This window comes from Canis aureus, chromosome 33, assembly GCF_053574225.1.
Source record: "Canis aureus isolate CA01 chromosome 33, VMU_Caureus_v.1.0, whole genome shotgun sequence".
Lineage (NCBI taxonomy): Eukaryota > Metazoa > Chordata > Mammalia > Carnivora > Canidae > Canis > Canis aureus.
Window position 1 is genome coordinate 39,026,383 of NC_135643.1, and position 13,573 is coordinate 39,039,955.

Sequence of the window (13,573 nt, forward strand, 5' to 3'; positions counted from 1 at the left end):
ATTTCTACCAATAGTTCCTTCATAGCAATGTGGGCTTTTCCCAGCATGGCCCTCCAAACTTCTACAGTCTTCCCCCTTACCCAGTTCTAAAGCTGCTTTGGCATTTTTAGGTATTTGTCACAGTAGGACCTACTTCTTGGTACCAAAATCAGAGGGGAAAATGAATGAAATGATCTCTTTAAAGATTTTTATTTAATTAAGAGAGTGCGCATGAGTGAGAGAGAGCAGTGAGGGAGAGGGAGAGAAGGGATCTCAAGCAGACAAAAAAGTATGTAATAAGATAGATATGGTAGGCATTGAAGATAGAGGAGATATTTTGTGGGAAGATATCCTCAATATGAATATATGGGAGCAGGGAAAAAACTTTAAATGGAAATAGCTGGGTCTTGGAAGGGGTTCATTTTTCATTCATTGGAAAAATAAAAAGAAGTATCAAGTGTCATATGGAGATTCCAGTCTTTAGTAACTTAGTAAACTGTAGACATGTAGGTGGATGGACCCATGCCAGATGGGGACTTGGTATCATTCTGCAGTTGTGCCTTTTGGGAAATTACTGTCACTCTCAGTGCTTGGATTCACAGGTGGTTTTTCTGTCACTGATGAAATAAAAAACAAGCATTTATCTTATATCAGAGTACTCTCAGACATGACACTAGACTCCTCTTAATTCCTGATGACATGGATTACACTAAAGAAAAAACGAAGACATGTCAAAACTATGGAGGGATTGATGATATTTGCCTCTAGGTTCTGAATCTAAACTCTGTTTTACAAAATGGCATGTTGCCAGTTAGCTACAATTAGCTAGGCTCCAATAGTACTCGCACTAGTCTCAGGGGAACTTCTCCTAGTTCTATTAATTGCTTTTTTAGAAATGCGTTTTACATCCTTTATCTTATTGAATCTTGACAACATTTCTAAGATTTAGACATTATTTTTATCCACATTTTAGGCATGAATAAAGTGATACTGAGCTAGAATAATTGGCCAAAGGTCATATAGCTGATAAATGGGGGCACTGGAGTTTGTACTCTGGGGGAGGTTGTTTGACATCAAGTCAAGTCCTTTTCTCTCAGTGATGCTGGTTCTTTTCAACTCATTTTACAGAGCACGTGAATCCAGTGTTGGCTCTAGAGCCACTGAATAAAAAGAAGAGGGAGGAGAATTAAAAGCTTCATGCTCTGGTTTCAACCAGAGCACATTTATATATTACAAATATAATTAATTACATATTATATGCTTAACTACCTATATAATATTATGTATAAGTGGCATCCATTTAAAATTTTGTTAGAAAAAATTCCCAAACACTGTATCATACATGCTATCTCCTAATACTGTTAGAAACTGCTTGAAGTTTCTATGCTTCCTTTGGTCTCCAACAGTGTGAAACCTCCCTTGACCTGTGAGCCAGCCTTCGGAAGAAGGAGCAGCTGGGAATCATTGCCCTGGGGATGCTCTGGGCTCCAGAACAGGGCTAAGTATCTGCCAGACCCCCAGCAACCTTGCTGTCTCCATCTGGCTAAAGCCACTTAAATTATTCACAGTACCTGCAGCCTTCTCATTGTTATCACAACTCATTGAATTCTCTCCCAAGAGAGAAGTGATGTCTTCTCCAAATATCTTGAGGCAATTTTCAATCAAAAAGTGTGCAAGAGAAACCTGTAATGAAAAAGACAACAATGGGGTGCTCTTTTTCATAGGACATAGCTATAAGTCACATTTTGTTTATAAATCTTGGATCTAACCATTAATGTGAAAGACTTCTAAGAAGAATTCAGAGTTGATAAAAATATATAGAAACCGGAGTCCTCTAAGAAAAATAACATAGAGTGATACTTTCCGGTGTACTTTGGGTACAGATTTGAAATACTACTAGTCACTGGGCTAAAGTTCTCATTTGTGGCCTATTTTTATAACTTACATTGTGATACCAATGGTTACATTTTTAAAACTAGGATAGTTTTCAAATTAACCTAATTTATTAAAATTTACTTATTTTTTAAAATTTTGTTTCCAGTACAATTGGGTTGTAACTTCTGTATAATATCTTATTAAAATGTATAAAGCAGAAACAAAAACTTATGAAATACATTTCTTAAATGAGAAAATATCTTAGTTGGAAAGTGGAGATTCTTGTGTGTGTGTGTGTGTGTGTGTGTGTGTGTGTGTGTGTGTTTAAGAAAAACATGGCTGGAGAGAAAACATGTCTGTCTGTCCTACTACAGTGCAGTCCCTTCTCATGTCTTGCTTTGCCTAATGCTAGCTCTCAATATGACTGTGGGGAAATTCTATCATCTTACTAGGCATGTGTAGTTCCATTAGGATGTCCTGGAATACTCTAGTTTCTGTCTGATGTAGCAGAGGCAAAACAGTAGCCCACAACTTTTCTAAATGAGCCACAACTTACAGAGGAAGGCCAATGTGTTTGGAGCCATTGGTGCTCATAGTGCCCAAGCCACCTAAGATGTGCCAGTAATGACCAGAGGAGCTAGGTGTTGTTACCATTGTGTCATGAGGAAGCCATGCTTTGCCCAAGGTTACAAGCTCCCTGCTCAAGGATCAGGCTGAATTGATCCTTGGCTTGTCAAATTCCAGAGCCAAAGTTCTTTTCTATCATATTACACCACTCTTCTCTCTCTTTTGTTTAGTCAGTCTAGTATTGTATCTCCTGGATGGAAAAGTGACCCAACTGCTCTGCATTTCCCACTTAACAACATCCCTTCCCATATTAAACCAGAGTAGGATAACGAACTCTGCCATTCCAAGGAATCCTATGAAGATGTGCACTTTTCAGAACTGATCCATCTGATTTACGACTAAACTTTTCAGATTCAAAGCATGGATTCTAAACCCCAGGGGACACATATGAGAGCTCTCTACCTTTTTTATGAAGATGTCTTCCCATTCCAAGCTGCAGGAATTAGGTGGACAAAGAATGCTTTGAGCTATACACACTGATAAATTATAAGCTGTCATCTGATTGGATGAGGATTATTGCTCAATGTTGTATAACACTCTAAAAAGGTATCGCAAGAGAACAACATTCGCTTTTGGCAGCTGGGCTAGAAGCCTAAAGTCAGAAAGATGTACTTTTGAATAAGGCAAGTTATTGCACTTAGAAAGCTGGAAGTATAGAGATGGAGAACAGAGAATATCATTCTAGATCTAGTATACAACCAGCTGTAGCAGAGTTCCAGGCATGAATGTATATAAAAATGTTTCACCGAATTCAATTTCTGAGCTAACCCTCTCTGGCTAAATATTTGACAAGCATAAGGTTATACTACTGGCTGTTGATGTTCTAGCGTCTCTCTTAGGACACTGAATCTTGTCTACCAGTTTTACATATTCAGATTGTGTACAATGGCTAAGGATTCCACATTAATAAGGTCAGGAGAAGAGCAATAATAGCCATAAAGCATGCATGTATTCTGAAACTGGCCTCCATGGGTGTGAAGAATTGAAATTCTTTGGCATTGATCATTATTTTGGTGGAAAAAGTGGCAAAATGTAAGCCAATATATTCTTAATAGTATATTGGCTATATTTCTGAGACATGACCAGAATAGAGTAATTATTGCATCATTACCTCTGGGCTGCATTTATTTTCTCCTCCTTGGTCCCTTCATTAATAACACCAAGCCATTTGTCATAGAGGTCGAAGGAAAATATACCTCCTTGGGTGTTTCGAAGAAAATCCTTATGGAGATAAAAAAATATATATATATACACACACACATATATATATAATAGCATATATATATTGGAAATATTACAGAGAAAACACTTAGTAGAAAACTTCAGCTCAGTCCTTACTTCCTTCATAGATACCCAAACTGTGACCAACATGGAGCTCAGCTCTGACTCTCTATTGCACATGCAAAAGCAGGTGTGTGGATTTTCTCCAACAAATGAAATCATCAAAGCAGAGCCTAGGCTTAAGTGGAAAAGAAGACAAAGCTCCCTTCTATCATATGGCACTTACTCTTTTGTGGGCTTTTTTGCAAACTACTACAAAAGCTACTCTCATAATTGCTTCAATCTTCCTTTCCTTAACTGTACAAAAGTAGAGAGTCTAATGGCAAACTCATGATGGTCCTGAGGATATATTCATTTCTAGTGTAGGCCAATTCTCAAGATAGTTTTCATGATACTATTCAGGCCAAGGTTGCAGAGTCTGATTCTCCACAAAGATTAGTCAACTTTAGGAAGGGAAAACTTTTGAAATGTCTAAGAACTCTACACACACATGGTCACCATCTTCCTAGTCCGTGCTTATAACACGGAAATAGAAAAGACCCTACTAAGTCTTGCTAGAAAAGTCAATTCCATGTGTGCACCTTATGGAGGGCAACACTTACCATGATATCCGAGTACCTAATGTATCATCATTCTTTCCCCTGTCTCTTGATGCCTATATATATATTTACTGGTGTGTTTTACTGTAGCCCAGTGTAGTAGTGGTCAGGGACTATTGCTATTTATCGTATAGTTGAACAATAATGGGGGACAAGGAAAGACCAAATGTGAGAAGGAAGGACCAAATATGACCTTGATTCTAAGAGTGTCGTCATTACTGCATTATCATAGTTTTGTTCAGAGCTGTTAACAAGTGCCAAGGTAGATGGATTAAATTCTTTGTTCTAATTCTCACTTGTTTCTCCATTTCTCTTTTAGGAATAGAACTGGATATCTGTCATTTAGCTGTATAATTTCAAAGGTAATCTATTTTTTGAGTCGATCTATTGAATTTTCAGAATTAATTTTGAAATTTAATATGATTGCTAGTAGTCATATTAGTATTAATATTTTGCACGGAAACTTCAGGTTCGTGGTGTGTGGTGAAAACAAAGTATTTCTAATGTATGGGGCTTTTAACTCCTACAGTAGCTTCCTTAAATTTTGATTTCATGAGGTGTCTTCCAGTGTGACAAGTACTTAATCAGTTATGCCTATCATGGTTCTTGGGCAATCAAAATGAAAGACACCAATCACAGCCTCAGGTGCTCATGTGTGGATAAAGCTAGAACTTTCCCCACTGTTAAAACAGATGCTACCACAAGAACAGATTCACTGTCCAAGTTCAAAGTATCCCCAGAATTTAGTTTCCCCTTTAAGATTCTGTATGATTTCATACTGGCTGATTTTCTGAAGATGCCTTCCATGAGTGGTCCTTTCCAATTGATAAAGGAAAGCATATCCTGTAGGATAAAAAGAAGAGTATATGGCATTTCATATCCCAAGCTCAGAGCAAAAGTTTGCTTCCTTTTTGAAAGACCTAAGGAATGTGATGGTATACGGTTTTAGAGCTGGAAGGACAGAAGTCAATTTAGATTCTTCAGTTAATGTCTATTGTTTCTACCCAAAAATCCACCTTACTTCATACACTGAAACATTGTAATCACTTATTTTAATCAGATTTTTTCATTGAATTTACCCTTTTAAATGAAACTTCCCTGTTTCAAGGCCTTTGTGGAATCCTCGCCTATCTCCTACTTTACCAGTCTTTTCTCCTTATTCCCGTACATAGATGCTCTTCGCCCAAGTATGGAAATCTTTTTGCCATACTCATTTCCCATTTGTTGATTCCTCTTTAAGTGATTGCATCCTCCATTCCTACTATATTTCCCTTCCTCTTTTAAAATCAAGCTCAAATGCTCTCTTCTTATTCTCCGATTACATTCCCTTCATGAGTCTTTCACTGTCCTTTTCTCTATCTTCATGTCCTCTCCCTGCAGCATAGAAAGATAATAAAGGCTGGAGTCAGAAAGACCAAGGGATTGGAAACCTATTATGCTTCTGATCTATTGTGTGATTTGGCATACATGCAAACTGTCGTGAAACCTAATTCATTTGTAAAGTGTGGAGGATGATAGTGCTAGCTACCCCCTAAAACTGCTGTGATGCAAGGACTGGGGTAGTAGCTAGCATGTAACTAACATGGTAAATTTCTTCGCACCTAGCATAACATTCCCAAATCTAGTGCAGTGCTTGCAGAGGTACTGGGCACTCAGTAAATTTCCACACTGACAATTCAGTACACCGATTTGAGATAACACAGGCTAAACTCTGTGGCTGTCATTTAACATATTCTGTTAGGATTAATGGATTCATTTTTGATGCAGGATGAGTCTTTATGCTTAGGTAAGATGTTTTCAATTGTTAGATTAAGTAGACTCAGTTGAAGGAGACTTGAGACTACTGTGAGTTCAGGAAGACAATGGCAGAATGTGAAGATGATTCATGCACACAGAGTCCATTTTGACTGATCTGAACAGGCCTGCAAGGGTCTCTGTGGAAACAAGTGGAATGGACAAAACGTTGTCCTGTCATATTGGCCTCATGACTCTGCAGTAGCTAAATCAAATGACACTACCAAAGCTTCTCAGCCACAGCCAGGGGCTGTCTAATGCTTTCTCCATTTGGGGGTAGGTTTGCACGGGAACACTTGGCCTCTCCGTGTTCCCCCTCCTCAGGAAGGCAATAAAAGACCAAATTGAGACCTACCAGAATTGGGACGGGCAAGTTGTCATTATCACAGATATGTGTGAGGGAAACTCCAAAGAGCTGTCTGGGTTTTGCAGAAGGAGCAGCTGTGCACAGGTTGTTCTGGCAAGTGCCAGCGTGCCGCCAAAAGGCCAAGTTTCTGAAAGCACTGCTTTTCGTGGTCTTCTGGCCTGAATTTAAGGAAGAAGGGAGATCAGTGTATTTTAATTCACTTAGCCTTATTTTCACCATTGCCATCATACAGCGTGTATGTAGTGGCTGGAAGAATGAAAGGGAGTCATTTGTTGTGTACAACTCTCCACGTTCTGATTTTAACTAATAGCATCCTCATGGTGTTGATGAGTTCTTGCCCATATCCTTCAGACTGATGGTTAAACCTAGAGACTTGATCAGACTCAAGGTCAGTATTTCCTGTGCCATCAGTTACTGTCTGTTACACTGCATCAGGAGGCACTGAACCTATAGATGTTTGTTTTCTACTGGTGTGATCATTGGGTTCAGGTGTCAGATCTTATTTTAAAAGCTAGAAGGATTTGGTATTCAAATCAAACTGAGTGTGGTAATCCTCTGCTTTCACAGCCAGTCTCCCCTCAGCCTCAGATTTCCTCTTTGGCTTTCTCAGTGCTCAAGCTTCTACCATCCAAAGGATCTGTCTCTAAGGACACAAGCTCCCTGACCCCTACTTCTCTGGTTCCTCTGCTCTGAGCCATCTCCAAGAATGACTTTCTGCAGTCAGGGTCCTTGGGAAGTAGTCATTACATGCTGGCTATGTGGTGTCTGTGTTCTCTTGTCATACCCCACCAACCCACCCAGAGATGTTTTCGGTTAAATAGGTTTAACATTTACTGAAAAGAGCCTAAACCACAAGGAAGTGTGGAAACACACTTCCTCACACACACACTCAAATATACATGTATATATACACCTACACACAAGTACAAGGCTTGAAAGAAAACATAGAAAAACAATGAGAGGTTATGAATGCATTTATTTACCACCAGTTTTCAGAGGTGATTTTTAATGAGTCAACATTCCCTATCAAAGGAAGAGCTTTCCAAAGAAGAGGTGATCAGCAGTGAAAAGCTGAGTTCAAAGTTTCTACTGCTCAGCTGTGAATGTTTCCCTTTGAAGATACCTTGCTTAAAGTATCTGCTTAAATAACTGAATTCTTTAATAGTCAACAGATGAGCCACGCTGTTGAAGGATAAACAGATAGCAACATTTCACTAAATAACCTTAAACACCTGGACACTTGGCTTTTCTGGGAAGTAGTGCGTGCATCACCACCTCCACTCATGTGGGTGCCAGCACTGCACCAGAAGCATCCTGGTTCTGCCACTTAGGAAGCTCAACATTCTAAAACTTCAGTTTGCTAAACTTTAATATAAATTATTCTGCCTACAACTCAATCAACTAAATATATAATATACTACTCAGCAGAAGGCATGGCTTAGGGCAGCCTTGAAAGTGCTCTGGGGATATAGGGAAAGAAAGGAATAATGGTCTACCTAGAAGATTTAAAATAAGCAAACAACCTTCATAGAAATGAGTTGGGTCTTGATGTCAGATTTTTGAGTTTTTCTAAGCTTGATTTTGGGTAGTTTTTGCGTTCTTGCCTATACTGTTCCTCCTCATCGATGACAATATGCTCACCCAGAAAGAATAAACTGTGTGTCATAAATTGTGTTTAAGCATGGAGACATGAGCCAAGGGAAGGCACTTGAAGAAAGGCAAGTGGCTCACCTCTCCCTTGCTTGTTCTGGGCTGGGTGCCTGGGCTTCAGCATGAACTGAATTTGCATCTCTATGATCTTCTGCTCCAGAAGGAGGGACTCTTGAGTTGTGGAAGGAGAGATGGAGTCCTCTGGTTCCTTTGACAGCGGTTTAGTAGATGGAATATGGCTCATTTTAATTCCATAGGGATGTTCGTGTCCTGTATGGAAATAAACCTGAATATTCAGGCTGATGGTGATGGCTGTCATCAAACCTACCTTACCATGAGTCTAAGCATCACCCTGGTATATGTTGCTATTTTTCTGGGACTTCTAGATAAGGAAGGCTGTGCCTCCTGAGTGAGCATCATATGCACCCTTGTCAGGCACACCCTACAGAAAGCATGTGCCCAAGGGAAAGATTTTAAGAAGAGAAAAAAAGTTAAAGCATGTTACTTTGCTTGGAATACATATATTCATGAATGCATTAAACAATGCTGACTTTTGCTGTGTTTCTATCTGAGAATGTTTAAGGTTTTCTAGTTTGTGCCTTGACACTAACTAGATCTACACATCTTGGGCAAATTACTTGACCCCGTCGAGCCTTACATTCATTCTTTGAAATGCTTGTCCACACACAAACTTATCAGAGTGAATATATTAATAAGCATTGGTGGTTAATATGTTTTATTTTTTATTTATTATTATTTTTGGTTAATATTTTAAAAAATATTTGGAATATATATATTAAGAATTCTTATCTTCACTATTCTCTCCCACATAATGTCAGTTGAACAGATGTTTTTTTTCATTTCCTTTTGTCAATTCTCAAGCCAGAGCTACTCTAGAGTAGTAGGATGGGTTGCCCTTATGCTTTATGGTTCCCTCCCACTGCTGCCCTCCCTCCAAGGGGAGTCTGACCAGGCAATGATCAGAAGGAAGGGTGTGCAGAGTGGGAAACCCAGAAGCAATATGTAAAACGATGGTTAGAGAATAGAAAACCACACCCAGAGCCATCCAGAATTGCCTGCCAAGTGATTTGTTTTGCTCTTTTATGCTTTAAATTGTTTTTCCTCTCTAGAGAATTCTCAAAGACCCTATGCAATGATATGGATTTCATTTTTTAAGAATAGAATGAAAATTCTCAGTCTGTCATTTCAGATATTATTGAATGTACCTAAAGGAGCTTTTGCTGTTCTTTTCATCCGTCATAAATGCAATGTTCACAAGAATCACAGGGACTTCCCTCCATTAAGGAAAAAGAAGCTTCTATGACAGCAATACAACCAAACCAAGATAACCAGGAGTTAATCCACAATTAAGAATTGAGAGTATGTTAAAAAAAATGCATTTTGAATGCTGTAATGGATCATCATGAACAACAGGCTCTTCAGATTCCTTAGAGCTGCGTTCGTGTGTGAAGCTATTCAAAGTCTAAAAAGTTATCATCTACATCATTTTGTCTAAATTAATGCACTTTATTAAAACATATATAAGTATTTAGCTTTTTTCCTTTTTACTGCTAACCAACTATTTTTTTAGATTTTATTTATTTATTCATGAGAAACAGAGAGAGAGAAAGAGGCAGAGACACAGGCAGAGGGAGAAGCAGGCTCCATGCAGGGAGCCCAAAGTGGGAGTCGACCAGCTCTCCAGGATCACACCCTGGGCTGAAGGCAGCACTAAACCGCTGAGCCACCAGGGCTGCCCCTTCCCAACTTTTACAAAGATGTCAACATTAATTTAAAACAGGAAGTGGTATTGGGGGATTTTGTTCTCAGTGATGTGCTTTGTGACTCTATAGTCTAAGACTGGGAATATATAGTTGCAGAAAGAATTTTTTTTTTTTTTAAGAAATTGGTTGTTTAGATTTCCAGATTATTTGAAAAAGAGTTATAGCTTCACAGGTTTATTAAAAGGATAAAAAAAATTCATGTAAGAAAGAATGCTTTAAGGTTTCTAGAAGAGATTATTGTCACCATTACCATCCATTACTATACTTCAAGGTCTGCTACAGATCCTGTCTTCTTTTTCTTTTTTAAAAATCCTTCCATTACTGGAAACACTAAACAATTTTGCTAATCCAAACATTTTTTTTTCAGAGAACTTGTGCTAATAACTATTTTAGAAGAGGTGCAATCTGTTTATCAATAACCTTAAGAACAGTGATGGAAAAAAACTGAGAAACAGCAAAGTGCAGGCAATTTCATCAGTGAAGACTAGAGGAGTTTAAATGTGATTATCTCATTTTCTTTATGATGCAGAGAAAACTGGGTACAGGGCAAGGGTGTTAAATACATATCTATACCTGGATTCAGAGACATAACTGGATTTCAGAGGATTCTCACAAAATAGAGGCTTCTTAGTAGTTAGGAACTAGAATTCAAGATTGAAATATGAAAAATAAATGTATGGGAAAAATTCCAAACCATTTTGGTTTCATACCTAAGTGAGTAAATAAGTAAGTAAATAATAAATAATCACACTTTTTCAGGACAGCTCTGTTTGTCAGGTAAAAAGAAGTAGAAACAAAAATTTACATTTCTCTCCCTCACTAGATGATAGCTGCTGAATGAAGAGATGTTATCAATGCCTGGGAAACAGTACCTGGTAATTATTTAATAAACATGTGAGGGAATATAGCATGTGATTTTCACTTTTAAGGATTTTGAAGCTTAAGAAAGAACAACCATTACTTTGAAACTTAGAGTTACAATTTTGAACCTAATCAATCCCATCTTAGATTTTCCCTGACACTTACCAATTAGTGGAACTTCTTCCTTGCCAGAACTTGCCCACAGCTGGTAGTCTTTCTCAGAGCCCTTGGAAACAAAAAGAACTGGGTGTCATAACAAATCTTTCACAGTACTTGAAGAACACGTTTCCTTAGCATGTCTGTGTTTCCAAAAAGAAAGAATTGGGGCCAGGATAAATGTTATTTGGTCCATGGAGGTAGCTATAGTACTTGTTAACTAGTTCCCCTCACAGCTTCCAATAGACTGTCCCAGATTTTTGTCATTTTTGATAAAGACCAGGAAACCACAGTACAGCTAGCCCCCCACTTTGTGGGTGGCCCATGGCATAAGAAATGAGATTTGTACCCCTTTACTAAGGAGGAAAATTCTCATCTCAGAGTCCTCTCTTCTGCTGTCTCTAGACTCCTTGGATAGCATTGGCTTTTGTCTCCAAATGTCCCTGCCCAGACATGCATATTGTCCAGAGAGCCATATACTCTGCTATGACTAATCCTGAGCAAAGTAACTTGAGAGGCATCAATAGCTCAGCAGCCCTGAGCAAAAGGAGACAAATGCCCAAGAGACCTTGAGGAGATAGTGGACTGAAGTCAGCCACTGGCTTTGGTGCAGGCTAGCCCCACTTTAGGGAGAGAAAGGATGAGGAGTCTAGACATGTCAGATGCAGAAAACGATTACTCCCAGCAGAATTATTGCCCAGTAATACTGGAAATCCCACTTGAAACAAACAATTCTAAATTATAAAGATTGCTGAACTATTTTAAAGAGTCTTCCAGGAGACTAAAGCAAAAAATGTTTGAAATGGAATTATTGGTAATAGTTACCATGCTTGCCTTGACTGTTGATTAAAAATCAACATACCTATCATAGGTATGGATGGGCACAGACACAGATACACACAGACACAGACACACACACACACACACACACACACATAGCTAAATCTGCTCAAGATTGTGTTGCAAATAAGTAAGAGCTAATAAGGTAGGGTAGGGTTTGGAAATGCTATGCTGGAATCCATTAAATCAGGTATACATAAAGCCAAATAACCCCAGTTCCTCATTAAAATAGAAATTCTTTGCCTAGTGACATTGATCACTTTAAGCAAAGAAAATCACAAACATGAAATAATATGAGTTATATCACTAATCGGTCTCCCCAGCTTCATCCCTTAAACCACTCACTCTTTTCCAGGATTTAATTCTTACTTAGGGTTTATATATCATACAGGTTAGAAAAGTATGTAGAGATGTGCTTTAGTAATATAAATTCAATTTTATTTTGGATGTATTATTAAATGTTTTTTGTACAGAAATCATTGATTTCTTCTGCCAAATTCTAGTTGCTCTGAAATTTTAAAGGGCTTTATTATACCATTGGGTCAGATAGAACTTACAAACAATCTTATGATTATGTCATGTCACATTTACAGAGGATTTTAGATAAGAATCCGTACTTTCCAAGTGCTCCCTTTGGTTCTCTCCATCTATCACTGTCCCTTTTTTTCCCTTATAAAACCTCATCCTCAAATATATTTCTCTTTCATAAAAAGATATCAGCAACTCACACCAGCACCATCAAAGCATAAAGGAGAACAGTTAAAACCAAAACACGATGAAAGTGCTATGTACAAATGCCCCAGATCCATGGTCTTATTCAGAACTTGTCTTTGTCTTTACCAGTTCATAAAGGATATGAGCTGCCTCATCCTCAGGATCTGAATCAAAAGGAGGTAGCTTGTAGCCATGTAGTCTTTATGTCAAAATGTACAACAGAACATGTAATTTAGGATTCATTAAACAGATTGAGTCCTTCCTTATGTGATAACTAGGGCCAATAGGGATGGGAACGTTTCAGAATTGAAGACACAGAAAGAAGAGTCCGATAGAGGAGGAAATATTTAGAAATTTAGAAACATCTTATTTTCTGTGTTTAAAATATATACAATAAACTGCATGTTGTTATTTGTACTCTAAAATTATAGCCTAATTTTAAGCTATGACTTTGAATTTGCTGAAAATTTAAAATGGGAATATAAGAATAGCACTCATGTATAAGCTAATACTATAGCTTTGCTGCCTTATAATTTCTAAATTTGGAAGGACAAATATGATTATGTTATCTATAATAATCAGCTGTCTTATGATGGGAGGTGCACAACACACACACACACACACACACAAACACAAATCTCAAAAGCCAAAGTTGGTTCTTAAGCTAAAAACAGTTTGTAGGCAACTTATGGCTATTCTCAGCATTGGTAGTAACATGTTGATAGTGTCATTTGCTGTGTCTGAATTTGTCACTGTTACAGTTACAGAGTGTAAAAAATAAATAAGAAAAATTGCTACAAATTTTTTTAAATTTAAAGCATGTGACTGAATAATTGTTGTCAAATTATTACCCATACTCCAAAGGTGAAGATTGTTTTCAGGTAAGGACAAAGTAAAGCATGTGTAGAACATGAACCCTTAATTATATTTTCATTTTTTTATATAACATGAAGCTAGTAGGAAACATGTCAGTAAAACATATATTTCCCTCCAAGAATTTGTGGCATACAAAATACAGCAGCTGAAGCGAGGAAGAGAAAAACTGA

The 13,573-nt window shown here is 37.9% G+C and overlaps 1 protein-coding gene across 10 annotated transcripts in view; it reads right to left on the reverse strand.

Annotated features, from left to right (window-relative positions):
• The window catches only part of LOC144304039 (rho GTPase-activating protein 20-like), a 75,327-nt gene that overhangs the window by 32,462 nt on the left and 29,292 nt on the right, over positions 1–13,573 (reverse strand). For 7 of the 10 annotated variants that reach the window (XM_077882475.1, XM_077882474.1, XM_077882478.1 and 4 more), the window contains 4 exons: positions 10,983–11,043; positions 8,254–8,442; positions 6,511–6,680; positions 3,593–3,702 (listed from right to left, as the gene is read on the reverse strand). In XM_077882475.1, the coding sequence (XP_077738601.1) occupies positions 3,593–3,702; positions 6,511–6,680; positions 8,254–8,442; positions 10,983–11,043 (530 nt within the window). Of the gene's footprint in view, positions 1–439; positions 597–2,883; positions 3,074–3,592; positions 3,703–5,440; positions 5,736–6,510; positions 6,681–8,253; positions 8,443–10,982; positions 11,044–13,573 lie in introns of those variants that run through there. The other 3 variants (XM_077882472.1, XM_077882476.1, XM_077882477.1) reach the window with 3 other exon arrangements.